The sequence below is a fragment of the Chanos chanos genome, chromosome 1 (assembly GCF_902362185.1).
Source record: "Chanos chanos chromosome 1, fChaCha1.1, whole genome shotgun sequence".
NCBI lineage: Eukaryota > Metazoa > Chordata > Actinopteri > Gonorynchiformes > Chanidae > Chanos > Chanos chanos.
Genome location: NC_044495.1, coordinates 12,106,069 through 12,132,633, shown reverse-complemented (window position 1 = coordinate 12,132,633; position 26,565 = coordinate 12,106,069). Strand labels below are relative to the sequence as shown.

Below are 26,565 nucleotides of genomic sequence, written 5' to 3'. Positions count from 1 at the left end.
CATCCAACAAATTCTGTCCTCTCTTATCTATCACCAATGCAACGAAATACTAAATCAAAGCCTCTAAAAAAAAAAAAAAAAAAAAAAAGGGAAGAAAAAAAACAATACTTAGACCAGCTTTTCACATTTCACTGTAAACGTTTGTGTCATTGTCTGTGTGTACATATATGCTTCCGTTCTCTTGCTGTCATTATGTATGAGGATTCGGTGAGAGAAATATGACCATTATCATGTCTGACAGGACTCTGAGCTGATTTTTCTGACCATGTCTTTGGACAGAGAGCTGAAGCTGTCTCCTCACAAACAGCAGGCAACTTTACACAAGCTCTTGTCCCACACCTTGAGCTGTCTAAAAGCCTTACCGGTGTCCATCATGTCATCTCCACTCACCTGCCTTGCTTCTCAAGACAAACACCGATATGTACAGTTGGTCATGTAATGCAGATTTCTATTAAACTGCTTTCCCTGTAGTGAAGAGTGGAGAGGTGTCATAGCCAGCTTCAGCATTGCCACCCCCACCCGCACCCCCAGCCCAACCCCACCCCGCCCCACGCCTGTCTGAGTGGAACATTTACATACACGTAAAAACGTGGAACCCGACAGAGACCTTGAGGCTGGCTGACCTTTTGACAGGTCATTGACTTTATGAAAAATGATGGTGTTTAAGTCGCGAAATAAAGGTCAATAAAGCGTGAAGCCAAAACACGCATTTAATTAATGCTTAAGAGGCAAAGCATGCTGGGGTCTAGCCGTAGACATACTGAGGTTTGAAGAGTTCTGCTACTTGGGTTTTTAATTTGGAAGCTATTTAGAAATGACTTGAGTCTCTGAGATGCGCTGGTACCATATTAACAAAAATCCTGCATTTCAGAAATGAACTTCTGTGTGACTCAGTCGTGAGTAATTAGTGTAAAATGCCCAATTCAAAGACTCAAGGATCTCAGCTTACCCTGTCTCAAAAAGAGTTCATATGGATCTTCTCAGAAATTGTAGCCATTTAAGTTGATTCTTGGGGGAAAAAAATAAACAATAAACAAAAAAAGTCTTTGTTGGTTAAAGGAAGTTAAACGAAATATGGCATTGTTTGACCCCTATGAATATTAATGAGTCTCTCTCTCTGCTCCATTAAAAATGCATGGAGTATTGTGGCTGTTGATCAGGTTTTGGACGCACATGCAAATTGGACTGTCTTCCCTGTCAGCGCCGAGTATGAATAATGGAGTTGTGTTGTATGTTCAGGGACACACCATTGACAGTCAATTAACAAGTTTGATTGGTGTGTGAACTCATTCTTTTGAACTGTTAATTTTATGTAAATAGTATTCACCAATTTTTCTCCCACTTGCAGGTTCACAGTAAAAAGCCACGGTCCTAACCCCCCTCCACACACACACACACACACACACACACACACACATACACACACAGTAATGTGAGAGAGCCCCTTAATAATTGATCACCATACACCTGCTTTCCAAAGCTATGGGAGTTTTTCAGGTTAACAGTAGAAGGGGGCCCTTGCTGTGGTTTCTTTTGATATTCAAATCACAAATAATGGCCCAATAAAAAAAAAAAAGAAAGCGGTGTGCTTTTTTGATGGCTCTCTCGTTAGGAGTTTTTCCTGGTGCCGGATTCCGCGGGTAAGATCCGAGGGCATTTGAAGGCTCGCGCCGGTGACGGTCGGTTGTTGACGGTTTGCTGTTGATGTTGCATTTAGATTATGCTGACTTGTATGACACCGCTCGTGCTTGACCAAATAAGACTCCCAGGTAAATGATCCACTGATTGATCCAGTCGTAAGAAAGCCCTGAGCGCCCCTCCTCCCTCTCCCCGCCCATCCTCTACACGTCTCCTTGTCTCTGCTGCCGTACTGGTAATTTGGAGGCAGCGGAGACAGATGCTGAAGATTCATCAAAGTTGACAAGTCAGCCCAGGAGCAAGGAATCATGGGAAACGCGTATGATTATGAGAGTAGATGTGACTGACTACCCCTCCAGCAAAAGCGCTTATTGTTGATCTGATATTCTCAAAACATGTTCTACAAAGCACTGATATTAATATGAAGGGGGGGGGGGGGGCTTGTTAGAGCAGAATGCTAAAAACAAAAAAAAATGCGTTCAGAAAAGGAGACAGAGTATCTGTCTCTAACTTTCTTAACATGTAGTCAAACATGTAGTCCCTTTAAATATCATTCTCATTTTCATGTTTCGTGCAGTATTGACCTGACCAGAAAGCTGTCTGTGCCTGTAGACATTAAATTAAGACAAGAGGGAGAGGTGACGTGGGACATTATGCTGTTAGTAATATCGGGGGTCTGTATTTAGCCTGGTAATCCAGTCTGGAAATGCAACACCCATTTGAGTATGCTAATCAGTTAAAAACGTTGCTGTTAACACCACACATCAATTGATTAAATAGGCTCTGATCCCTTACAAGGTCATCATGCTAACGGGCCAGGATCTTCTGCGGTGAAAAGTCTTTGCCAGAGACCCAATTAACACCGTGTCACCCATAGCTATTTACCCTGGCCATGGTGCACCGGTGAGAGTTTGATCTTTTCAGTGTAATGGTCACCCCTAGAGGTCTCCCAGGACCTGACCTCTCAAATGTCAAACAGTGACACGCATATCTGATGGAATTAATCGTATAGATTTTTACCGCCAAGATTATCGAGTGGACAAACTTCCTGGAGAGAGCGTTTGTCTTGGATTCCCGGCTAATTATCAAATTGCTAATTATGCTTATGAAGCACACACGTGAACGATGCACACTTTTTAAACACCCATCTGTGTAGAGGTGCTGTGCTTTCATTGGCAGTGTGAACCGTGTATTAAAGGTGCTAAAATAACATAGAGGGTGTAATCTTTTAATTGATGTTTCCATATTCAAACACAGACCTTTTATAGATGGTAATTTGAGGCCCATTTCTCAGATGTTAAACTAGGACTAATGTTCAGAATATTCAAGACTGATATTCTCTGTCCTATGGAGAACGACAAAGCTGCAGTGAATACAATCTCCCAGAAAACCATACCTGCAACAACGGGCCTATTAAAAATCTCTCTGAAGCTGAAATTTTGTTTTGTGCAATTCCCATGTCTTGCCTCGCATGCAGAGGTCGTCGTGAAATCAAATCACGGAGTTGGCGTCATTTGATTTTCGGAACAGTCCAATGTCGTCACAGGCCATTTTTCTGTTCAAAAGCAGAAAATCTTTTATCATTTTTGACATGTTTCCCAACCTGCTGCAGTGGTATAGCCGCCTGCAGCTCGCTGGGAGTACGTAATCGTGTTTCAAGCAATAGATTGATTTTGAAGAGGAATTTATTTCCAGAAACCAGCTATGCTTACGTTGGCCTTATGGCTAGCCAAATAGATGTATTAGAAACATCTAAAAAGTAATATCAACCCAAGGGAAAGATTGTGTTCGCTATGGCAGAGTCAAATGATGAATTAAGAGTAACTTGAATATTTAGAACATTACTCTTGAAAAAAAAAAGTAATTCTATCACATTGAACTTTTCACTGATTTTGTCATAGTTTTAATTGGTAGCGATACAGATTTCTATCCATTATAATAGTGATGACTTACACACATGTTTTTAGGGATGAAATATAAAACTAGACTCCACTTGATAATTGCTTGAACTCTAGCAGTCCGTGGGGTTAGAGTAAGTCTTTGTCTTAAATGTAGTTATTTAGTTACTTATTGATTGACTGATTGATCTTGAAATCCATTTAAAAATAGAATTAATCTAACTTTGCTGTGTGTTTTTATATTTTTACGTTTGTGTGTGTGTGTGTGTGTGTGACAGGTGGAGGAGAGCGTGTTCTGCGCTGGTCAGATCGCCCTTATTCCCTGCACCATGAAGCTTCTGGATGGAGGCGCGGGCAGTCAGAGTCAGCTCTGCTTTAGCCACATGGAGAAAGTTCTGGAAGTGATGGGGTCTCACCTGACCCTGGCCCATGCCCTGCAAGCCCACTGCTATGTCACCCACAGCAGACACATCCCCACCGTCACTGCTGCCTGGAACAAGAAACTACGGGAAATCCACACCGAGGTGAGCCTCCGACACCCAGCTGTCTTACGTTCAAACTGAACCATTTTGTAATCCTTTCACCATTGTGCTTTTACTGTTAATCAGTTCTGTTGACGGGACTTTAATGCACTCCACGGGATGTGATGATAGCTGGATTTTGATTTTAAAGGCTGAAGGCTTTGAGATTTTAAACCTTTAGCCTCATATTCTTCCTTTATTTGCAGTTAAGGATGGCTATGGTATAAAGAGATGTGAATGAAATACTTGAGATGGTCGTGTAAGACTTTATAGTCTTTACCAATCAAATGATAGTGTTTTACATGTTAAAACTATAGAGGACAGCACTCATTGTACATGATGTCAGATAGTTAAATTCTTAAACAAAAATAGTGGAATTGAAACACTGAAACGCTACTCATGGCTCTCCCTTGCCTCCTTACCCCGTCTAAAGAAAAAAAAAAAAAAGAGGGGGGGGGGGGGGGGGAAAAGGCAAAGCCAGGAAGAGGTTGGTATTTACCAGCACTTGCCCTCATGAAAAGTTGATGTTGTGGGAAACGCTGGTGTCTTTGATAATATGAAGCTTGGCACAGAGGCAGATGTCTTCCTTAGAGCCTCCCTAATCCTTTACCCCACTCCACCACCTCTTAGAGCTTTCCTGGAAACCTCAGAGCAGCTTAAACCTCCCCTCCGCCCCACCCTCCCAAAAAAAAAACAAAAAAAAAAAAAAACAGCCTCCTCAGAGAGCCCAAACTGCACATGGCTAATAAGGGCAGCAGGTTTCCCCCAGCCTGGCTGCTCCCTCTCCAGTAATCCGCTGATCTCTGGCAGGAGAGGTGGCATAAACTCATCCCTCCACATGGAGAGATGAGATGATTGGAGGCGACTGACACTATAGCTTGGCCTCTTCCCAGGCTCCCTAAACAGGTTTGGAGATGATGTCGAGTGCAGAGGAAGGAGGGAGATCACCTCCGTGGTCTCCACAGATGGTTTTTTGTCGTTTTAGGAACTTTGCATATCGCGGGACGGGTTCGCTAAGGGACAAAATGCGTCAGAGACGTCCGAGATTCAGTCAGAGGGCCAAGGCTAAAAGTCATCCAAGTTTGTCAACATCAGCCACCTGTTTAGAAATCTCTGCTGATCCGTCATCCTCTGAATCAGATTAAAGATTTGCGGGTTGTTTTTATTTGTGTGGACTTTGACTCCAAAAACCTCTGATACGCTAAAAGTCATCTCGTCATAATCTGGATCGTTGTGAAAGAAAGAATAGGTTGTCAAGATGTAGAAAAAAAAAAATCGCGTTTTAGAGTCTCTCACTGGAATCTCTCGTGTGTGTGTGTGTGTGTGTGTGTGTGTCTGTGTGCGTCTTTGTGTGTGTGTGTGTGTGTGTGTCTGTGAGCTTTTAATGGATATAGTAACTGTGTTGGGGATTGTGTTGAGTCAGGTTTGTGTACTACTGCACACTCTGTCTGTTTTATCCATTCCTTATTGAACTGGTTCTCCCTTGGGGGAGTGGGTGGGGGGGGGTTTAGGTGAATGGCCTGCGCTCATTTGAAGTGAGTGTAATGAGAATATTTAACACAGGTCAGACCCAGATAACACAGCCCCCTTGGAGAGAAAGAGGGAATATCTTCCCCACCTGCCTGTTTCCCAGTTGTGCCAACACTCCTTCAGTTACAAAGGGCAACTCAGAGAGAGCAGTGAACAGTGTTCTATGATGGAATAATTCAGGGACAAAGAAAAACTGCTGAATGCAGACATCAGTTATCTAATCTGGTACAAGGACTGGCAGTTAAATTTTCCTTTATGGGACTTGATAATGCAGTGATTTTATTCATTCAGGACACCTCAGATACCAGTGGAAAAAGTACAGTGATTCACAAATGCTGTCTCACCAGTAAGTCACTTTTGTGACTGAAATGGAGTATCACAAAACAAACAAAAAACAAACAAAGGCTGGAAGGCACAGTGTAATGCCAGTCAGCTCCAATACCATTTTTATGTGATGTGTAATAAATATGAATAAATTGTTAAAAACAGCAAAGCGTAACAGAAATATTCTTTTGTGTTGCTTACAAATAAGTGTTTCTAGGTCCTTTTGGATTGTAAAAAAATATGTCAAATGGGATCAAGCAGTTCAGTCTTTGCTTTTCAAACAAATGTAGTTTAATTTGACATATTCAAGAGAAGAAATTAGATTTTTTCCATTTTGTTCAAGTTGCCAGAGCGGTCCGAACCAACCGGCTCCATGTTCTAGTTCTAATGTTCCATTCAAGCTCATTTTCTGAGTAATTACAGTGTTTCCACTTACAGAGCCTTAGCTGCTTGGATCTAGGCCTCGGGAAATGTGACGTAATAAACGAGAGCGCAAGAGCTCCCAGAAATTTGGTAAATCTGTCTACTTTGTTTTGTTTTTTTACTCTCAGTCATTACTCTTAAATTAACACATTTAGCAGACTGGACTGCACTTTACTCCAAACGATTTCTTCGGTGACTTGTTTCAGGCGGAGAGAGAAAACCGATCGTTATTTTTGCCGTCGCCAGTCCTGGACTGATCGTTAATAATTGTTTACGTGTCACACGTCCTGTCTTGTTTGTTTCGATGATTTAGGACAAAAGATGTGTTGGCAGACCTGTGCTACAGTATCCGATACGCTCAAGTGACACGACTCAAACCTGTCTCTCTGTTGTTTTCTTTTTTCTTTTTTTTTTTCCTTCGTTTTTTTTTTTTTGTACTTTAATAGCGTAGCATTTATCGCGTGGACCTTGGGCACAGCTTGGGAATGCCCCGGTAATGGGAGTGGTGCTGAGGGGAAATGGGGGGTGCTGGGGTGGAAGGATCTTTAATAGAAACACGAGAACAGTTCTGCTTCAGACGCCATGGACGCCCGGGCTGTTGCCGTGCGTTGATAATTTCTCTAATCAAGTGGATGAAAAAGCTTGCAGGGTTAATTGGGAGCACAGGGAGAATGCAGTGCCTGTGTGTATGTGAAATAATATTTATAAAGTGGTGCGATTGGAGGACCACCAGTGCGTGTGTTTATATGTATATTTTGGGTGTGTGTTTTTGCGTGTGTGTTTGTGTTTTTGTGTGTCATTGTGTGTGATGAAGTTTCTCTATTATTATACAATACTATCTTTCACTACGTTGTTCCAGAATTTTTGATACCTTTTTTTTTAACATGAAAATACAGAATGTCACACATATTGTATATTGAATACTGAGAACCATACTACAATCAAAGACCAGGAACACGGTTGACCAAAATCTACTCATATTGTCCCATTCAGCTGCTTCCAGCGGGGGGGTAGTTATTTTGTTTGGTGTATTGTGATGGGTCACAGTATACAGTAGTAATTTTCCTCATGGTCTCTAAGCTAGAACAGGCAGGCCAGTATTTGTATGACATTTGGAGAGTAGTATCAGGCACTGAGGACAATGGAGGCCAATCTCATTTTATTGTGAGATCTTCATGTTGTAGTCATGACAACTTCAACTGCTCTTTGGTTGTTTATTTTTGTCCTTTCTTTGCCCTCCACAAGTCTTCAGTCTTTAGCTTCACGCATCCACCTTTGGCCTGGTCCAATGCCATTCCCCCAGGCATCATGATGTATTCACCTTTAGTATAAGTGTGTATATATATGTATGTGTGTGTGTGTGTGTGTGTGTACACACACACACACACACACACACACACACATATATATATGTATATATATATATATTGGTTTTCTTTGTTTTGTACTCAGTTTATGTACTCAGGTGCTACTCTACAGACATCTTGTAAAGTTGAGTCTTGATGCTTTGTGTTCGATACTGCTAAACAGATTCATTTGACACTGCGAATGCTCTGCATCCCACTTAACGGCACAATTCCTAAAAATGTTGGATAACTCAAAATACTTTAGGAAACCCATCACAGATTAAGGAATCTGTTCACTGAGACTTTGTTGAAAGTTCTGCATGGTATTACTTGTGTTTATATGAATCAGTCCGCTCTAGCTTCTTTGAGTATTCCTGTCTTATCTGGGTTTTATTGTGACATGTCTCTGAATATTCAGGCAACTTTTTAAGTTTGGTCGGAGTAGTTTTGCAGGGCGGTGCTAGGATGGTAGTCGCAGCCTGCTGCGGCAGCGCGGGTCTCGGTTTAAACCCGTGGTTTATTCCCATGTAAGGAGAGAAAAAGCAGGAAAGCAGTGGCCCAAACCAAGGCCACAGCGTCCAGTCGATGAAGGCTTCACGCTGGGCAGGAAATGTAGGGGAACTGCCTAAACATCCAGGGCACATCAGCTCCCTGCTGTTCAGCCGGCTTTACACCACTTCCTTATTATGGTGTTTACCGTTCGGCTTTCACGCCTACAACCGCCCCCCCCCCCCCCCCCCGGTCCTCCCCTTCCACCACCGCACCCCCTCAGAGACTGTAGTTCACACGCGCGCCTAGTGCTTGAAGAGGGAGAGAGAGAGGGAAGAAAAAAGAAGAGGTCAGATAGGGAGACAGAGAGTGCAGGAAGAGAGAGAGAGAGAGGGAGAGGGATAGAGAGTTGGAGGAGGAAGACGAGGTTTAAAGAAAAACAAACAGAAATAGAAGGAGCTTGTGGAAGCATTGAGAACACAGCTGGTTTACCTTGTTCTCCTCTGGTCTTGTGAACGTGCCTGCTGGTTGCCTCGCCATGAAGGGGGACCCTAATGACACCGGTGGATCGCATCAAAAGACCCCCAACTGTCCCCAACTCACTGCCAGCTTCACGGACGGTCCGCAGCCTTCGCCGTATATCAACCAACATCACCTTTTTCTTTTATTGGATGAATCTAGTAAATGTATTCTTGTCAAGTGGGAATTTGGCAGTGTGGCAGAGAGTGTTTTAAGTGCTCACTACAGATATCTTGATAAAGTGTCTGTGGTGCACTCTAGACCAGTGGAGACAAATTCACCATCTTATTCTCCGATTCTCGGTCTGTTTACCTTCTCTCGACTAAAATTGAAGTGTGAAAAAAAGAGAAAATGGGGTGGGTTGTTGATTTAACCGTCTTTGACAAGTCATGGAAAAAAAAGAATGATGAAGTTTGTTTTTTCTTTTTTTTAAATGGAGCCTGACCTGAGAGCTCTCTCTCTCTCTCTCTCTCTCTCTCTCTCTCTCTGCGTCAGTAGTGGTACAGAACCATGGGGCTGGCCTTTAAGCCTGGCTGAGCAGTCTCCTACGTCCCCATGTCACTGTGCCCTCAACCCCCAATGACTATTGACAAGTGAAGGGCTCATCCCCTCCAGGGGAATACCTTATGTCCACTAAGTGCTAATCTAACATTTATCAAAGCAGGAACCTTATATGAATCCTGTCATAGCACTTGGAGCAAATGGGTTCCTCAGCACACAAACACACACACACACACACAAACACACACGCACACACACAAATGCATTCACCCATCCTCCATTGTTCATGTTGTCCTCTGTTTTCATGTTGTCATAGACTCTTTAAGGCAAACAGGAGAGGTGGTTTGCTGGTTGATTCACAATTAGACCTTTCACAAAAGTTTAATCTGGAGGTAGAAATGCTGGGTTGGTGTAAATGGCAGATTGAGTCAGATATAGGGGCTCTGACTGGAACGGGGACAAAGCAGCACTCCTGCCTCAGTCAGTGATTTTCTATCTCTCTCTCTCTCTTTTTTTTTGTGCGAATTTCAAAATAAAGTGTATATAACCTGTCATTATTCTGCACTCACGAAGTGGGGTGTAAGTGGATGAAAATTGATCCAGTAAATTGAAAAGGGGGTTAAGTGTTTTTGCCCTATCGACTCCAGACAAAATGACTGTTTTATAAAACTCTCATTTTGCCCCATTAGCAGATGAGGCCCTGTGTGTGCAGTATTATTTGAGGGGCACACATTACACAGGGAGAGCGGTCCAAAGACATTTCAGAGGTGATAATGGCCTGCACACATAGACACAGAGGGAAAAAAAAAAAAAAAAAAGAAAAGATTTTAACTCTACAGAAGGCCTCGTTTAAACCCATCACGGCGCTTTGCTAATAAACGCGTGGCATCGTGAAATGGCTCGAAATAGCTAAAACAGTTCTAGAATCTTCTGCCTTGAAATGATACCTTTGTAAACATTTCTTTTTTCACTCAGTCCTGTCAAGAAATGCACTTAAAACGTCTTGCCTTTTTTATCGTGATGGAGAAAGGCTTTCTTTTCCTCCCAAATGCGAACGTAACGTCAAAAAATCCGTAATGAAATTTCATCTCGATGTTTATATAAGGTTAAGGGACAATTTCTTTGATGGTGTTCCCTTACAGGAGAATTCTTACGGTGAAACGGAGATGCAGACGGGTCCCCTGGTGGTTTCTGTAGTCCCGTCCTTACCCAGAGGTGCGTCAGTAGAGCTGCACGTCATCGCCGCCCACGACGATCCCAGAGACAGGACTTCCTTTCACATGAGCGCCGAAGTCCCGGGCTGCTCCGTCGACTGGCAGGTCATACAGTCAAGCAGCTGCCAGTGTGGCACTTTGTCTCTGCACGTGTCCCCGTGTGGGCCCACCCTAGTCCCAGACATCCAGACTGCAGACCCTGTTCTCGCATCGCTGGCCTCCGCGTTCCAGGACACAGCGCAGAAGATGGAGGGTCGTCTCTTGCTGCTGTGTGCCAGGGTTTTCTACAGGAGCAGTAATGCTCTGGCCAGAGAGATTGCAACAAGTAAGTGCTTTCCCCCACTTAACCCCCCACTGCAGTCATGTTCCCCAGTACACCCCCAAGTGCCATCATTCAATTCAGTTACGTTTAGAATATCATTTCCCAATTACACACAAAAAAATAGAATTAAAAAAAAAAGCTGCAAAGAGCTCTAGCATCATAGGGCATGCTTCTTTATGACAATTTAAGTGATCCATTGCTTTTGTTTGTTGGACTATATGTACAAGGGTTATTCAGATAGAAAAGTTTAAAATAAGTATAATTTATTAAGAAAAAAAGACGTATTTTTTCATTCCGCTCTAAGCATAACACTTAGAGGTGCCAATTGCTTCAAGAACGCCCAGTTACCAAGGCAATGTAATCACGTTACATGTAGACTTGGGAATGTTATGCTAGTTTGGTTATTTTGATTCATCCTCAGATTTGATGTAGTCTGTTGTCACTCATGTGGTTTGCTTGCTGTTCCACGCTCACACACACACAAAAAAAGAACTCAGGGTGTTCCCTCGTAAAGAAGAGAACTTTTTTTTTTTCTCTCGTCCCCAGCGAGCCATCACATCTCTAGAAAAGAAGAAGCCAGACATTAGTCACCCCGACACTGTTGTTGTCTCTCTTTCAAACGATCAATTAGAGCTTTATAATGCAGGCCAAAGCCTGGGATTATACTGTCCTGTTTTGTCTGTCTCATCAAAGCCTGTTATTGTGGGAAATGAAATGATGGTCATAGATGATGAATAGGAGTGTAAATTGTCTTATGACTGGGTGTCTGGACCACACTGCTATGAGTTATGTTTTGTTTAATGTGATGCTAATTTGGAACACGTTGTACATGGGGACATGGTCGCTTTTTCAGAAAGGCAGAATTCAGTTTTCAAAGCTGCTGAGGCCTGTCGGTTCAGCGTGTTGTCTTAAATCTTGTTGTCTGACTAAACAAGAAATACTAAGCAATACAAGAAATCTAAATAAATAAATAAAACGGAAGCCAGAGATAATCCATACATATGACAGATGGTTAGCTTGTGCTTACAGCGCGACTGCAGTAGTCGAACAAATTTGAGCGAAAAAAAAGACACCACTGAGACGTCTCAGACGGCTGGCACATAAAGTGGGCCATATGACACGATCATATAACATATGTGCACACGTGTATTGACTTTTGGGTGAAGTGGAGTCTGTTACTGTCTCCTGGTAGACGTCCTCATGCCCTTAGAGACCGCCACGGGCCGGGTTTCACGGGTCAGAGCCGTGCTTCGGCGGGCAAAAAAAAAAAAAAAAAAAAAGGGGTATACTGTGCCTCTGGTGTCTAATGTACAAACAAAGAAAGAGAGAAAAAAGAAAGCAGTTTAATGTAAGAAAGACAGACAAGAAGGAAGCAAGGATTTTTTTAAAAAAAATAAGGAGAGTGCAATCAAACAAATGTAGGCATTTTGGTTTGGTCCTGAGCTTGGCACTGATGCTGAGAGTAGAGCTAAAACACCAGTTTTACAATGGGATACAGCTCTTACAGCTTCCCAAATCACAGAGGTTCACAGCTTTAAGATTAAGGACCGTTCTTGGAAATTCATTTATTTGTCACACACACACAGCCATACACAGTACAACGTGCAGTGAAATGCTTACTGTCCGAATGATAAAAAGAGCAAGACAGAGATAAGGATAAAAAAAAAAAAAGAAACAGAATAAACGGAACATTAATAGAATGTAAACTGAATATAAAGAATGTAATATAGGGGGAGAATTGAAAAACACAGTATAAAATATATAAGAGAAGGTAAGAAACAGGAGTAAAGTGCAGATATGTTTAGTTTATGTGCAAGGTAGTGCGCTGTGAAATATCAACATCAACATCAACATCAGGCTGAGCTAGTTTGGTAAACAAGATGAGATGAGATGATTAGCAGGTAAATGAGATGAGATGAATAGCAGAGCGTCCAACCTTATGCTCCTGACCTTCAGTAACGTTCTCCATTAACAGTCTTTTGACAATATACCCAGTAGTTGCTGCGAGATACAAAGAACCAACAGTCTGGCCTGTAGTCGGGCGGCCCCCCCTTTTTTTGAAAAGCACTAGCGTGCAGTCTAAGTTTATCTGTCTTTGGCGTCCTGTAGCGCACAGAGAAACGCCGCTGAGCTCCTTTGGCCTTCCAGCCACGTTGTTCACTCACCTCGGCCCTAAACGAAGCATTTTCATGAGCCAATGCCTGCTAATTACGCACTCGTTTGCCGGCTAATTTGAAACAGTTTGAGATTCACTCTAGCACAACAAAACGGCTCACTGAGGGCTCCCCCCCCCCCTCGCTAAAAGCCCTGTGGGTCCGCGCAAGAGTCAACCATTTCACATAAACACTCTCTCCACGCCCGCCCTGCCAATACCTCATTACATTTCGCTTTTATACTCAAAGAGAAGCGACGTTTAGACGCCAAATGAAACCGAATCAAGGTTCCAGATGAAAAAAAAGTACGTCCCTTTTAATAAAGTTTTAGTCATTGCTTTAGAGAATATGCAATGATTTATGATAAGCGGTGATTTTTTTTTTTCTTTTTTTCTTTTTTTTTTCCAGTTTGCTGTGAAGCAGAATAATAGCTGCTACCCTTGGGTTGATGGTTTAGTTCCATGCCAGTGCTAATGTGATTGCTTTTAAGATGGGTGTAATGGTCTCAAACCACTTCCTCCCTCTGGGGCAGTACACCATGCAGGCTGGCTTAGGGGAGGCAGTGGGGGGGGGGGGGGGGGGGGGGGATCACACATCCTGGAAATCCAACAGAATTGTGGACCGAGCCACAAACACGCTCCATCACACAATCAGTCAAGTTGTCCTGGTCACCTTACTTCACCTTCAATCTTGTAACAATGTATAATGGCCTATCTTTGAGCTCAAAGACAAAATAAATAGATAAAATAAAAAAAACCTACAACAAAGTCTGACATGAAACAGTGCTCTTTTTTTTTTTTTTGGAGCTACGATAAAGACACCTTTTGTCCTAATGTTAGCATTGTTTCCCTGTGATCTCTCTGGTAATCTGTGTCATTCACAATTCATCTCGGGAGGATTTCTACATCCAGGGGTGAACATCACGCTAAGATAAGAGAGCACTATTTTTCTTTTATGGAATACACCCGCCCACCCACCACCTAAAAAAAAAAAAATCTCTCTTTTCATCTGCTCTGTTTTTAGTCAAAGTACATAGCAGCTAATTACACAGTTTGAGATCTTTGAGGTTGCGTTTGAGGCGCTGTGTCAGCTCTCGGTGAAAACGATCGCGCCACCGCCACGAACAGAGCAATAACCTTTCTGTCCCAATTTTCCCTTCGCAAGTTCGCATTTGTCATTTAGACCTCTCCTTTCCAGCCTCACGGATACGCCGTCGGCTTGTGGCAGTTTGAATGAATGCAGAGTGCAAAAATGCGCATTGACCTCATCTTCAAACACTGTACACGTTAAAAATACACGGGGCAGGCGCACTGTCGGAGGTATTGGGACATGCGAAGGCCTTAGATATGAACTATCATATCCAAAGGGAAGGATGCAATGCAGAGAACATGTTGACACTATCCCCCTAAACAAAGTTAACAACCAGTGACATCCAGCTAACCAATGGGAGCACTGTTCTCCAATTAGTGTGGGAGAGATGGAGCGGCAGCCCCTCAGCTAGTGAACAGACTGCCATAAAAAGGCCACGGCCGGCCGACCGGGGTCTCAGATATCCAACAACTTTTCATCCCCGACAACCTCATGACCACCTCCCATCGCCGCCTCCCCTGAGCAAATGACGCCCCCCCCCCCCCCCCCCCCCCCCCGATACTTTGTGCCTTTAACACTGATGAAGGGATTTCAGATCAATTCTACAAGATCTCCATAACAAGCTGCTAATTTGTCCTTAATGACACTGCCCAAAAGCTTTGCGTTTCCTATAAGTGTGTGTGTGTGTGTGTGTGTGTGCGTGTGCGTGTGTGTGTGTTAAAGAAGCAGCGCAGTGGGGGTGTAGAGCTTAGTGTCCATCCTCTCTTTGTCCATATGTTTGCACTGCAGGGACTTGAGAAGAGGGCTCAGCAGTCTGCCAGGCATTCTGAGGTCGTCAATAATTTCAGAATAGTTGATGTGCTCGGCGGTCGAAGGGTTAAGTGTAGCCTTTCTCTCTCGGGGCACGTCCAGTGGGACGGCCATCTCTGGGCCCGGTGTTGGTGCCCCAATGCTACTTTACAAGACTAGAACCTTTGACTTTGAATGAGAGAACTTTGGACTTATTTGTGCGTGCACGTGTGTGTCTGTGTGTGTGTGTGTGCGTGCGTGTGTGTGTGTGTGTGTGTGTGTGTGTGTGTGTGTGCGTGTGTCCGTGTGTGTTTGTTTGTATGCATGTGTGTATGTTTGGTTTCTTTCCTCAGGGCTCGCAGGCTGTCTGAAGACTGTTCTGGGCCAGAGGACTCCGGCCGTGGTGCTGGTTCCGGTTTGGGACCTGCCAGACAGACGCCTCCTCCACGTCTCCTGCTGGCTTAGCGCGTAATGAAGTATGGACCGCAGAGGCGTTAAGCATCAGTGGACTCAGGCTATTTCTGTGGGACAGAACACTCCAGGACCTCCTGCTGCCCACTCCAGACTGCCGCACAGATGACCTCACACCCATGAGTGGAAGTTTTCTTTCTTTCTGAGAACCACTGATTGTCCAACAGACATTTCACACTTAGCTACCCCAACTACCAACCCTCTGAGACACCATTGCTATCAATCAGCCAAACTAGGTTCATGAAACAGGAAGAGAGAGAGTGTGTGTTTAATGTCTTAATTTTTAGTTCTCTATAGTTTATATGTACATGCGGTTGTGTATTTATGTGTGATCCAGTTTGTCATCTCCACCTCTTTCTACTATAACACAACCCACAGTGAACAGTGAAGTGGTATACAGAGGCTCTAGTGTGTCTCTCCAGCTCAGATTTGGACCTGTAGTCCTTAATCTACCTCTCTCTGTCTCTCTCTCTCTCTCCATCTGAATTTTACAAAGTCTTACACAGAAGGTCAGGACCTGGGTGAAAGCAGCCTTGCTGTAATTGATGAGTGGTGTGTTTGGATTTGCTCTCTGACTCAGACAGATGAGAGACTTGTTTGTTTGTCCCTCATGCTTCACCAGTCAGAAATGTGTTATTATTGTGTAATGGGCAGTCAGAGCAAAACACCTGAAAAAGATTCAAGCTCTTTATATTCCATATTGATTCTCTAAGAGTGCGGTCATAAGGAAAGTGCTCTTCTTAACTGGGTAGGTTTCCATACTGAGCATGCCAAGTGTGTGTGTGAGTGTGAGTGTGAGTGTGTGTGTGTGTGTGTGTGTGTGTCATTAACCGTTTCTCCTGGAACAGATCTTTTTCTCTAAAGATCATGAGCCGTATCGATGTATTCAATTGAACTTGAATTCGTCTCTACTCGAGCTCCTCTCCTCATTCTGCCTGACGTGGTCGTACCCTCACCGCCAATCGATCTGCACCCCTCTCTTTCTGTCATTTCTTTTCTTTTTTTTTTTTTTTCTTTTAATCAGTTGTGAAAAATAAAATCGAAGAGACAAACACACCCTGTAGATTTCATGGAAAAATTAAAAAGCAAACAACCAGCTGTCAGCGAAAATAAAGAAAGGTCCAGACCTCAGTTCTCTCTTTAATATGTTTGATCGTCCTCATAACTGTAACTTGTACCCTTATGAGCATAATAACAGCAGTCTAGTGGTTTGTTTTGTTTTGTCTTGTCTGTCTGTGCGAGTGTGTGTTTACACACATGCATCTACCATGTAATTATCATCTACACTTAGTAAATTAAAAAAAAAATGATGTGACTCTCTTTCTGGTTTGTTTTATGGGCAACTCTCTGTAACTGTCACCAGACTCTTTAGAGACATCACACACGCTGTATACGTTTATATACAGGCTGTGTTGTCAAATAATGTGTAAAGTCACAGCTCATCTTCTCAGAGGGTAAGTTTTTAAAATTTATTTTTTTCATCATCTCACATGCTCTGCATTTCACAACACCCACAAGCGTTACCACACAATACCAGACAACTGCCAGTGACACCAGCATCAGCATAAACCCCGAGTTTCACTCATACTCACACACAAACACACACACAAACAAACTGAGACTTCATGTCTGCATTCACAAACCCCTGTCAGTTTTATTTGAGGGTTTTTTGAGATGCCAAACCATGTGCCAAATTGTGAGGTTCTCCTTCATAGTTAAAATATGAGTTACAACTGATTCCACAAGTTTTTTTTCTTCCATTTTTAATATTCTGTCCTTCATACTGGGGTCAAGAGAAACAGCCATGTAAAGACATAGTTTGCTTCTTTGTGTGTGACAAACTAAGCCATGAGGTTCCGTGTAACTGATGTGACTGTGTAATTTATCTGAAGGTTACAGTACATATAGTAAGCAGCAATAGCTGTGTGCTCCCGTCTGGATCTGTGTCTACACCTGTTTATGAAATACACTTTGTGCTGTCACTTGTCAGAAGAGAAGTTACGTGGTCCAACAAACGAGTCAACGTTTCAGAAACTCTTTCTGATGATCGGTTACAGTGTTGTGCTGTTCGTTCAAATAACCGAGGTTTCTTGGTACATTTAGTGGTGTTTAGCTCCCCCTTGTGGCGTGATTAGACAATGCTTTATTACTGGGAAGGTTACATAGCCGTATCAAGGGGACTCCGTTTAGATTGGAATGTTTTTCCAGAAATATAACTCGACCCAAGAAAATACTCATGACATTTTTTATGTCAAAATGAATTGACATGAATGTAAAGTATTATAACTTATAGCTCATACATATAAAGTCAAATTCTTGTGTGTGTGTGTGCTTCAGTGACTACACAAATACATTTACATTTACATTCACATTAATTCATTTCGCAGGCGATTTTATCCAAAGCGACTTCCATTACAGATAGAGTACAAAACCGAGCAAATGGCCACTGAGGAGCTGATTTTTGCGTAAGTGCCGCCGCTAAATTCATTATCAGGCTAGATACGCACGTAAGTATACTTGTAGCTCACTTGTAGCTTAAAGTTAGGAGAATAATAGAGTGAGCTACAAGTGGGTCAAAGGGCCCCCGTGATAGAAACTATTGCGTGCCGAGTATCGCACTTAGAAGCTCGCTCGCAGGGGAAAGGAACAAAAAGGAACCAAACAGTGCACGCATGCAAAATACACTTAACCATACGATCGAAATGTTCCTGCACAGTCCAGTCTTGAATACGGTACTGTTCCAATGCTTTCAAAGTTTTTACAGAGAACTGAAACAGTACATTGTACATTTTGAAGTTTGGGGGAATTTTTAACATTTGTCAGATGTTAAGCCGTGTCAGAAATGTAAGTTATATGTGTTAAGTACACCTAGGGAGTAAAAACTAATAACTTGTGACGGTATCTCTGTACATTACTATTCCATTTAAGGTCTCATCTTCTCAAAACAACAGTAGTATCGTAACAGTGATAGGAACGAATGACTGGGTCTTGTGTCCCACCGGATAGGGGGAAATTTAAAAAGTGTGTACCGGAAATGTGTCGCAGTTTAATCGTTTCCCCGGACGCTCATGCGTGTGGCTAGCTGAGTTAGCTGCTTGCGTTAATTGTGCGAAGACGCCAACAGACGGCTACGTTTGAATGACGTTCTGATATTAATAAAGGTTGGTCGAGTCTTTATATTGTTCAGATAGTAACAGGAGAAGGAAACTTATGTATGCTCACGATAAAATACTTTTCAATTTTTAATTTGGTGAAAATATCAGTGCCGCTAATTAGAGCCATTCAAAGTAACTTACAAGGTAGCTGAATGAATGTTATCAACGACAAAGTTACACAGTCTAGCTGCATCCCGAGGCACGGTTTGTTTTCCCTTGGTTACAGTCCTGTGTTAAGCTTTGTGTTTTGTACTGTGCGAGCCGTAACTTGATTGTATGGGTTTGTTTTGATTTCCTGTAGTGAGGTAAACACGATGGAGAAAGACGCGCGGGTGAAGAAGACATCAGCACCATCCGTGTCACAGATTAATGCTGAATATGTCACACAGGTAACCAGAACTCAGGTTGGACATTTCAGTGCAAGGCGTCACGTCAAAGCAAAGACGCAAGTGGTATACGTCTGATATCTACTCGTTGCATCTAAGTCCAAGAATATCATTTCGATATGATACTCATTGCTTCACTATTTATATAAGCAAAACATATGAGGTGGTAATCAAAGTAAGTTTCCGTTACCGTTACTTCTTAAATCAGTATGAGCATTTAGCCGTTAGTGGACTTCTTAATTTGTAGATAGTATTCATGTTTACCTTTTTTGTTGACAAATACAAAGTTGATACTTTGATGTAGTTAACAACGGGAGATATTGGCGTGAGGTGCACCGGTCTACATGCGAGACGAGATATTTTCACTTGTGTGAAATAAGCTGAATATCGCCTCGACAAAGAGTTGAACTTCATCCTGCTCTTAAGAGTTTTTGGACTTACTATGGAGCAGACAACAATACTTACAACAGTAGGTATTGTTGTACTCTTTCCAACAGTATGATCATTTGAACCTGCCTTTGTCCCCATTCTCTAGGTGTCCAACAAGTACTGGGCCCCCCATGTGAAAAATAAACTGCCATTTGACCCAAAGGTGAGTCTCTCCCATTGTTTGAGAAAATGAGTTTCTTTGGATAACAGTCATTCTGAATTATCTCCCTGTGTTCTCGCCCTTAGCTCATAGAGGACATCTACCAGAATGAGATCCTCAAATCCAAGTAAGTGAATATTACTGAACATCAGAATGAATCTGCTTTTATGTCACTAGAGATTGATCTCTGTCTATAGGCATTATCCCTGTTGAACTGCTGTGTTTAACTGTGTCTCACTCATAACAGAGAAGTGTTCAGATCACTAACCTGAGTTTGCTGTTGTTGTTTTTTTGTTTGTTTGTTTGTTTTTCCAGATTTGCCATCAGAAAAATCATGTTGTTGGAATTCAGGTGAGTTAGCTATTTACAGAATGTGTGGTTTGTATATTTCATGTTACCTCGATGTGTACGGGTCCTTGATTTGTTGTGTAATATGTTTTTATTTCTTTGTGTTTAACGCCTTGCAGTCAGTACCTGGAGAATTACCTGTGGGTGAACTATACACCTGAAGTGTCCAGCAATAGTTACCTCATGTCCATCTGCTGCATCGTCAATGAGAAATTCAGAGAAAATGTACCTGCATGGGAGGTGAGTGTCTACATCCACAGAAACATTCAAGAAAATCAAGTTTGTTTTTGACATTAAGATTGCATCAGTTTCAAAGTTAAAGTGGATACGGATTCAACAAAACAAAAAGTTCAGTTCAAAGGACTTCTTTGCATCATGTGTATATATATATATATATATATATATATATATATTCACGTTTCCTTTGGTTGTTTTCTGTCTCTGCCTCCCTCTCTCTCTCACTTACATTTTTTCCTTTGTTTTGCAGGTGTTTAAAAAAGAGCCCACTCATTTCCCATACTTCTTTAAGTGTGTGATGGAGGCGTGTTTGGCAGGAGAGGAGCTCGGTCTGTCTCTACGGGAACAGACAGTACTGCTCCTCTTCCTCGATCACTGTTTCAACAGTCTGGTACGTCCGTCTCAAGCGACCAACAGCTCATTCAGCACATTATTCATTTGAGTTGAACCTTTTTTTGTTTATGTGTCGATTCGTCCCAGTTACTTATTTTGTAAATCCATTAATTCCCTCTTATTCACGTACACACTCTGAGACCAAGTAGATATTACATGTCTTTCTGCTCGTTAAATGTTCTTGAAAGTGTTGTGAAGTCAGGAGAAACCTGTTAGAAATGTTTGAAGAATTTGACGACTGAGTAGGTTTGTGGATTATAGCTGCAATAGACATGTACTCTTTACTTTTCTCATACTTTGATACTGTCTTTTCTCAGTTCTTTTTCCACAACAGTGTAAATTCATTCAATTTTTGCGGTTACTAAGTTATATGAATACACCACATGTCCAGCCATAAGCCTATGCTGTATGTCTCACTGTAACAGAACTGGACTTAATCTCTAGTGTATGACAGAGTGTTTTAAGATAATGTTTGCCACAATCGGACGATGACAGCATTTTAAAAAGTCTATCTGATCCATCTAGAGTATATGTGTAAAAACCCCCATCACCATTGAAACACCACATTGTTGCTAGTTGGATGTACCCCAGCCGTTACTTAGTCGGATGGTCAGGTTTCAGTAATCAATCAAGTGGGAAAGTCCGTCTCAACTCCCACAGTTGGAATTTGGGAAGAATTTATGTAGTATTTGCCTGACCTCTCACTCAGTACTATAATTCATGTATTTATTCATATATTACTATATTTCGTTCAGCACTAGAAAACATCAGTCTGAAATCCAGATCAAGCTTTCTGTTATATCACCTAGCACCCATTAGGTGGCAGTGTTGCCCTGTAGTTGCATTTTACAGGCCAGATTGCGACAAGGTTTGAGTGATTCCTTGTAAATGAGCCATGTGTGTCTTGGTGAATTCTTGTGCTGTTCCACACCCTTCCTTTTTGGCTGCCTCCCACAGAATCTGTACAGTCTCATCACACGTATAGCTGCAGCATGTTGAAGTTGCTGTGGGATTGAGGTGGGGTTGTGATGCTGTTGCGTGTATGTCTCTGTTGCAGGAGGTGGATCTGATACGTGAGGAGGTGCAGCAGCTCATCTCTCTGCCCATGTGGATGTGTCTCCTCCCAGTAAGCTCCGCAGTCTAGACCACACCTTCCACAGTCCCTCACACTGCATCTCTTCCCCGTCACTGTCTTTACACACCAAAGCTCACACACCTTTATCTTTACCCTGTCTTATATCTATACACACCAAACCTCACACACCTTTATCTTTACCCTGTATCTGTCTATACACACCAAACCTCACACACCTTTATCTTACCCTGTCTTATATCTATACACACCAAACCTCACACACCTTTATCTTTACCCTGTCTCTGTCTATACACACCAAACCTCACACACCTTTATCTTTACCCTGTCTTATATCTATACACACCAAACCTCACACACCTTTATCTTTACCCTGTCTCTGTCTATACACACCAAACCTCACACACCTTTATCTTTACCCTGTCTCTGTCTATACACACCAAACCTCACACACCTTTATCTTTACCCTGTCTTATATCTATACACACCAAACCTCACACACCTTTATCTTTACCCTGTCTCTGTCTATACACACCAAACCTCACACACCTTTATCTTTACCCTGTCTTATATCTATACACACCAAACCTCACACACCTTTATCTTTACCCTGTCTCTGTCTATACACACCAAACCTCACACACCTTTATCTTTACCCTGTCTCTGTCTATACACACCAAACCTCACACACCTTTATCTTTACCCTGTATCTGTCTATACACACCAAACCTCACACACCTTTATCTTTACCCTGTCTTATATCTATACACACCAAACCTCACACACCTTTATCTTTACCCTGTCTCTGTCTATACACACCAACGTTAAACACATTTATCTCTGAACTCGTTTTCTTACACTTCTCTCTTTCCTATTAGAGTGTAAATGTTCTGGTTATTCCTGAGTGGGAAATCAAAGAGTAATGCATAGTAAATCGACCCCCCCCCCCCTCTGTACAGATATTACAGATATACAGATACTTTTGGAAACATGCTAATATGCCGTTATATTTTTCACAATAATTATGCAGCCAATTCTAGGTTTCTGCACAACAGCATTTTGGTTTCAGAAATACACACCAAATTTTCTGTTTTACACTGGGGGAAAAAATAAAAAGGGCAGAACGTAATATGCAGTAGTCCAATGAGTAATTTTTGTTTTAAAGCTGTACACCTTAGTTACTAACACACAATCATCAGTCCCTCCTCTGATCCGGCATTGAAAGGTGTTACAGATTTACCCAGTCATCGATATTCGAGACCGAACTTCTGCTGTTCCGTTTTATTACAGTCGAGACTCCAACACGAGATGAAGAAAGTTCCCAAACTGCAGAAGTTCTGGAATCTCATCAAGAAGAATTACGACAAAATGGATTCCAAGGCCGCGGAGCAGTAAGACACGTTTCCAGTCTTCTCTGCTCTCCTCTGGCTGTCAGTGACATTTTAGCACAATTAATCCTGTGCCAGTGTTATGTACCACTCATCATATGTCTCCGTTTTTTTCTCTCTTTTTTTTTTTCTTCTTCTTCCCCTCAGAGCCAAGAAAGAGCGAACATTCCTTTCATCTCTCATTAAAAAATTCCTCGGAGTTCTGATGTCCATTCCTCCATCCGGTAATCATCCTTATTCACGAGGGCTGTTTAACAGAAACATTTTTATGGATATGACATGCCGTAAATCCCGCTATTCTTCTCCCAAATGAAAGTCCCATGTCACTAAACTGATTTTAAGCACTCCCAGTCTTCAGAGCATCCATTTTCCTGGACACGCCGTCATTTCTCAGAAGTTTTAGAAAGGAACGAGCCGCCCCAAAGAAGCAGAAGTTAAACGAGTTATCAGAGAGGATACAGTTTTATAATGGACCACCCTTTTCTTCTCCCTCTGCCCTTTTATGTTAAAACCATGTCAGAGACTCTGCTGGTCCTTTACGGTCTGTTCGGGTGCAGACGCGCACGAGTCTGTTTTAGTTTGTCTCCGTGCATTTTCACGATGCGACCCACCTCTGAAAGAGGAGCAGTCGTCCCAGCTGCTTCCGACCCCCGCGTTGTTGATCCTCGCCGACACGAGCCGTCCACCGACCGGCCGAGTGGGCCGAGTGGCAGTCCAAATCAGAAGGGGTCAGCACACACCTCAGGGTTAGGCAGGGGTGCCCCCTCCCCAACTCTGGAGGAGAGCCTAATTCTACCTGTCAGCCCCTGCCATGCACTCCACCCCCCCCCCCCCCCAATTCACCTAAAAATTCCCCTAATCTCTTGGAGACAACGGGGTTGTCCGTTCGGGTTACATACAGCGTGCTGTAGTCTTGGTAGACACGTGTTTTGAACACTAAAATCTCCCACGAGGCTGGCTTACCTGTGTCTTCGCCCTGTGTTTTGAACACTAAAATCTCCCACGAGGCTGGCATACCTGTGTCTTCGCCCTGTGTTTTGAACACTAAAATCTCCCACGAGGCTGGCTTACCTGTGTCTTCGCCCTGTGGTGGACACGTTTTGTGGGTAAACACGTTTATTGCTGAAAGTAATTGTCTCTCTCTCTCTCTCTCTCCCTCCCAGGTCCCCTGTCCATGGAGAAAGTACACTACTGTGAGAGGTTTATAGAGCTGATGATTGACCTGGAGGTAAGAGATTTGAAACATATAAACTGTGAATGATGTCACCTTTTTGTTCTGTTTTTTTTCTTTTCTCTTTCCAGACTCAACGTTTTTTTTTATTGTGGAAGGTGGTTTTTAGAAAATCGAAAATGAAACGTTGTAGAGAACAGAGATCAATAAGGCTGGCGGCCAAGAGCACCAGTCACTGTTCTTCCTCAACCAGTTCCTCTTGTGTTTCCACAAAGCCTCAGGTTCGACTGGTCTATGGGCACCACCTGCATGCTCACCCCTGGGCTTTTAGTATTTACAGTGCACAAGAAGAGCTTGAACTTTTCCAGAAGTTTCTCTGCTTAGGTGTAATTGAACCCATATCATTTTCGAGTTTGAGCTGTCTGTGAGGCATCTCATTAAAACCGCGCGGCCACTGGACAGCCTCTAATTATTCCTTCAGAAAAACCATCCCTGTTACAGAGTGTACTTAGATATTTATTGCATTCTTACAAGGGGCCAAATGGAAGTGAAGAGTTATACAGTATCCTGTGATGTCAAGTGGTGACGACCTGTCCTTTCTGTCTAAGTTCACTGCCGTCTTAACTCCCTCTGACATGTCCCAGAGAAACTCTGACTGACTGGGCACTTACACAATCAGTGCCTTAATATGACTCTCCTGTCTTCTAGATTTTTCTGCCCCCCCCCTCCAAAAAAAAAACACCAGCTGTTCCAGTCTTCCATTCTAATGACCTGCTGGTTTTGTGACAATGTTTGTTGTGTAATGAACTACACAGATAAAAAATGAAATTGATTCGAGTTTAGATGACAGCTTCTCGCTTCCTGTGCTTTGGATGACAGGACAGATACACACAGTAAAAACTACATACAGCCTCGGTCTCAAAGCTCAGGTGTCAGGTCACATAGGGGCTTTCTTTGTGTCGGTTATCGGATTCATTTTTTTTTTTTTTTTTACCAATGTGGTGGATTGTTCTTTTTCTGGAAGGAGAACTTGTGTCTCTGTGAATTGATCTTATGTGACACACTATCGCTTTACTTCCTGGCAGTAGGACAACTGTTTGTCCCTTGAGAAAGGTTCATCTCGCTATTCTTTTCCAAAGCCACGTCTGAAATCCATATTGTATCTGCAGATGGAAGGGAGAGATTGAAACCTCTATTTTGTGAAATTGAAGAAAGGAGTTTGTCTTGGTCATTGTCTTCCTTCATCAGTCTTAGTTTCCCTTCTTTTTTCACACGTCACTAGGGCACTATTCTGCCCTCCGTTTCTCTTACTCTTTTTCCATCTGTTTGCATCCTCTTTCTCTCTCTCTCTCTCTCTCCATCCTTCCTTTCCCCTCACAGTCAGTGTCATCTCTCCATATAGTTACACCTTTTAATGGAGTGAATATAAAATACATTATACTAAATAACCTAGTAGAATTTCCATTAATAACTATCAGGAGGATTAAAACGGAGGTAAAAGAAAATACAATCAAACGGTAACAGGTTGTTGTTGTTTTTTTTTTTTCATGCGAACGAGACTGGCGTGATTTTCGCCATCGCTGTGAGATGAGAATGTTGGGTTTGACCGTGGTCTCTTTTGGCAGGCGCTCCTACCCACTCGACGTTGGTTTAACACCGTTCTGGATGATTCTCACCTGGTGGTCAACTGCCACCTGTCCAGCCTCACGGAGAGAGAGAAGGAAGGTCACCTTTTCTGTCAGGTAGGAGCAAACGGCACTGAGAGGCAGGATTAGAGAGGAGAATATAGACACGGACAGTTGTCCTTCACAACAGGAACCTTTCTCACAGCATTAAACAGATGTGTGGAAAAGTTATTTGCCTCCGTTTGGTGTTTTGATTTGATAAAAATGGTGTATGCCATCATAAACCAACTCTCTGTCTGTACATCTGTGTCTTTTTTTGATTGTTTGTTTGTAATCCCTCTCTTCCAGTTGCTGGACATGCTGAAGTTCTACACTGGCTTTGAAATTAATGACCAAACGGGTAACGCTCTCACCGAGAAGGAGATGACCACCCTCCATTATGACAGAATTACCTCTCTGCAGGTAAATACACACACACACCTACACATACACACACACACACACACACACACCAGCACGCGTAGCAAGCTGAGGAGCTCTCTGTTCTCTGACTGTACTGCTAGGATCTCTCACTCTGGCTTTGTCACAGTGGGAGGAGCAACGCTGAAATCAATGAATGGGTCCGGCAGTCACATTTATTAGTTGTAATTCGTTTAGCGCGAGTCTTTTACGTATTAATAATGTAATAGCTCCCCGTCCGTGTCTTTTACCTCACACTTGGAGAATTCATCAGAAACACATAAGGTCGTTTGAGTCAGAGTGACTCTTCAGCCAATTAAACGTAAATTCCGTGAAAACCTCGCTAACATCTTGACTTAGACAGTCATCGTCATTGTTTATTTCCAACTCAGATGCTCAAAGAATCTTAAGAAAATCCCAAGAATCCCACCTAACCTAACTGCGACACCAGTTTTTCAAGTTCCGTGCTCTTTAAAATCTTCGCCGAAGAACTT

General features: G+C 42.6%; 2 protein-coding genes across 2 annotated transcripts in view; both read left to right on the top strand.

Moving 5' to 3' along the window:
- Window positions 1–15,361, top strand: part of dph6 (diphthamine biosynthesis 6) — a 55,939-nt gene extending 40,578 nt beyond the window's left edge. Inside the window, exons 13-15 of the mRNA XM_030785338.1 lie at window positions 3,815–4,060; window positions 10,332–10,728; window positions 15,110–15,361. Coding sequence (XP_030641198.1) covers window positions 3,815–4,060; window positions 10,332–10,728; window positions 15,110–15,228 — 762 coding nt within the window. The 3' untranslated portion in view covers window positions 15,229–15,361. The remainder of the gene's footprint in view (window positions 1–3,814; window positions 4,061–10,331; window positions 10,729–15,109) is intronic.
- Window positions 15,362–18,295: 2,934 nt separating this feature from the next.
- The window catches only part of aqr (aquarius intron-binding spliceosomal factor), a 43,988-nt gene continuing 35,718 nt past the window's right edge, over window positions 18,296–26,565 (top strand). Inside the window, exons 1-13 of the mRNA XM_030785990.1 lie at window positions 18,296–18,388; window positions 18,684–18,771; window positions 19,304–19,360; window positions 19,444–19,484; window positions 19,673–19,708; window positions 19,825–19,945; window positions 20,193–20,333; window positions 21,393–21,461; window positions 22,719–22,819; window positions 22,964–23,040; window positions 23,980–24,044; window positions 25,613–25,729; window positions 25,961–26,074. Coding sequence (XP_030641850.1) covers window positions 18,697–18,771; window positions 19,304–19,360; window positions 19,444–19,484; window positions 19,673–19,708; window positions 19,825–19,945; window positions 20,193–20,333; window positions 21,393–21,461; window positions 22,719–22,819; window positions 22,964–23,040; window positions 23,980–24,044; window positions 25,613–25,729; window positions 25,961–26,074 — 1,014 coding nt within the window. The 5' untranslated portion in view covers window positions 18,296–18,388; window positions 18,684–18,696. The remainder of the gene's footprint in view (window positions 18,389–18,683; window positions 18,772–19,303; window positions 19,361–19,443; window positions 19,485–19,672; window positions 19,709–19,824; window positions 19,946–20,192; window positions 20,334–21,392; window positions 21,462–22,718; window positions 22,820–22,963; window positions 23,041–23,979; window positions 24,045–25,612; window positions 25,730–25,960; window positions 26,075–26,565) is intronic.